This window comes from Loa loa (assembly GCF_000183805.2).
Source record: "Loa loa unplaced genomic scaffold supercont3.3165, whole genome shotgun sequence".
Lineage (NCBI taxonomy): Eukaryota > Metazoa > Nematoda > Chromadorea > Rhabditida > Onchocercidae > Loa > Loa loa.
In genome coordinates, this window is record NW_018111343.1 from 1 (window position 1) to 1,092 (window position 1,092).

A 1,092-nucleotide genomic window follows, 5' to 3' on the forward strand; every position below is an offset into this window, starting at 1 on the left:
CTATTTATATCTTTTTTAATTCCATCGACGTGAGCGAATTAACGCTGGCTTATCCAAAATTAAGTGAAAATACTTTGTGAAACCAGGAAATGTAACAGTTTTTAATAACAGTCCCTTTTCAGTACTTCATTTCCCTCATATTCGTGGAAAAGATCTGCGGAACAATTTAATTATAATTTTGCGAGCAATGTTAAACGATTGATGGGATTGATGAACCATCATTAATTCTGCATTTAATTTGAAGGGAGTTCAAAATGCAAGACATTCTGAACCTTCTCCTCATGATTAAGCTCCGTTTCTTTCTTACCTCTGCGGCTTTTAATGGCCACATGACTCTTTGTCTTGACCTAAAAAAAACTAAAACAATAAATTATCAGAAGATCGACTGTCGTTCCATTAAGTAGATCCCATCGACAAGAGCAGTACATTATAATAGTTTATGGCAGAAACAAATATTTTGAAACAAAATAACGAAGACTTAAGGATTGATGTTCTTTTTTAAATTAATTTTAAAAAATTGTGCTGAGGAAGTGACAAACATCCGAACATTCGAAGTAACTGGAAATACGTTCAACTACCTACACTGGGTGAAAATAGTAAAGTGACTAAGTTACCGGTTGAATTAAAGAGCGGCGAGAATGCGTAAGGTGAAAAGATCACTGCAGTGATGTAAGATGGCGAGAAAAAAGAGGGCGACAAGGCAAATGGGCTCGCGATTAGAGCAGTAAGGATCGATGGTGAGAAGATAGAAGGATTTAAAACAAATGGGCTCATAATAGCTGGTGAAAGTACAGATGGTGATACAATACCTGGTGATAACGCATTGGGCGATAAGATGGACGGTGCCAGTGCAGCAGGACTTAGAATTCCAGGACTGACAACCAACGGGGAAAGGACAATAGGAGAAAGTGCAAATGGTGATAAAATTGCCGGACTCAAGAGAGCTGGAGACAAGAGAGTAGGAAGGAATACACCTGGACTCAATAGAAGAGCGCCGAAAACCGATGGAGAAAAAAGCATTAGTGAAAATGCTGTGGGTGACAAGATAGATGGTTTTGTGATTGGATGGAAAGTAATGTTAGCAAAAGCTGA

The 1,092-nt window shown here is 38.2% G+C and overlaps 1 protein-coding gene across 1 annotated transcript; it reads right to left on the reverse strand.

The window, feature by feature from the left end:
• Positions 1-582: 582 nt before the first annotated feature.
• On the reverse strand, positions 583-1,020 carry LOAG_15914 (hypothetical protein; the record flags this gene model as incomplete). The annotated part of the gene is made up of 1 exon (XM_003151402.2): positions 583-1,020. A coding segment is annotated over one exon (438 nt), but the record flags the coding sequence as incomplete, so codon positions are not given.
• Positions 1,021-1,092: the final 72 nt, after the last annotated feature.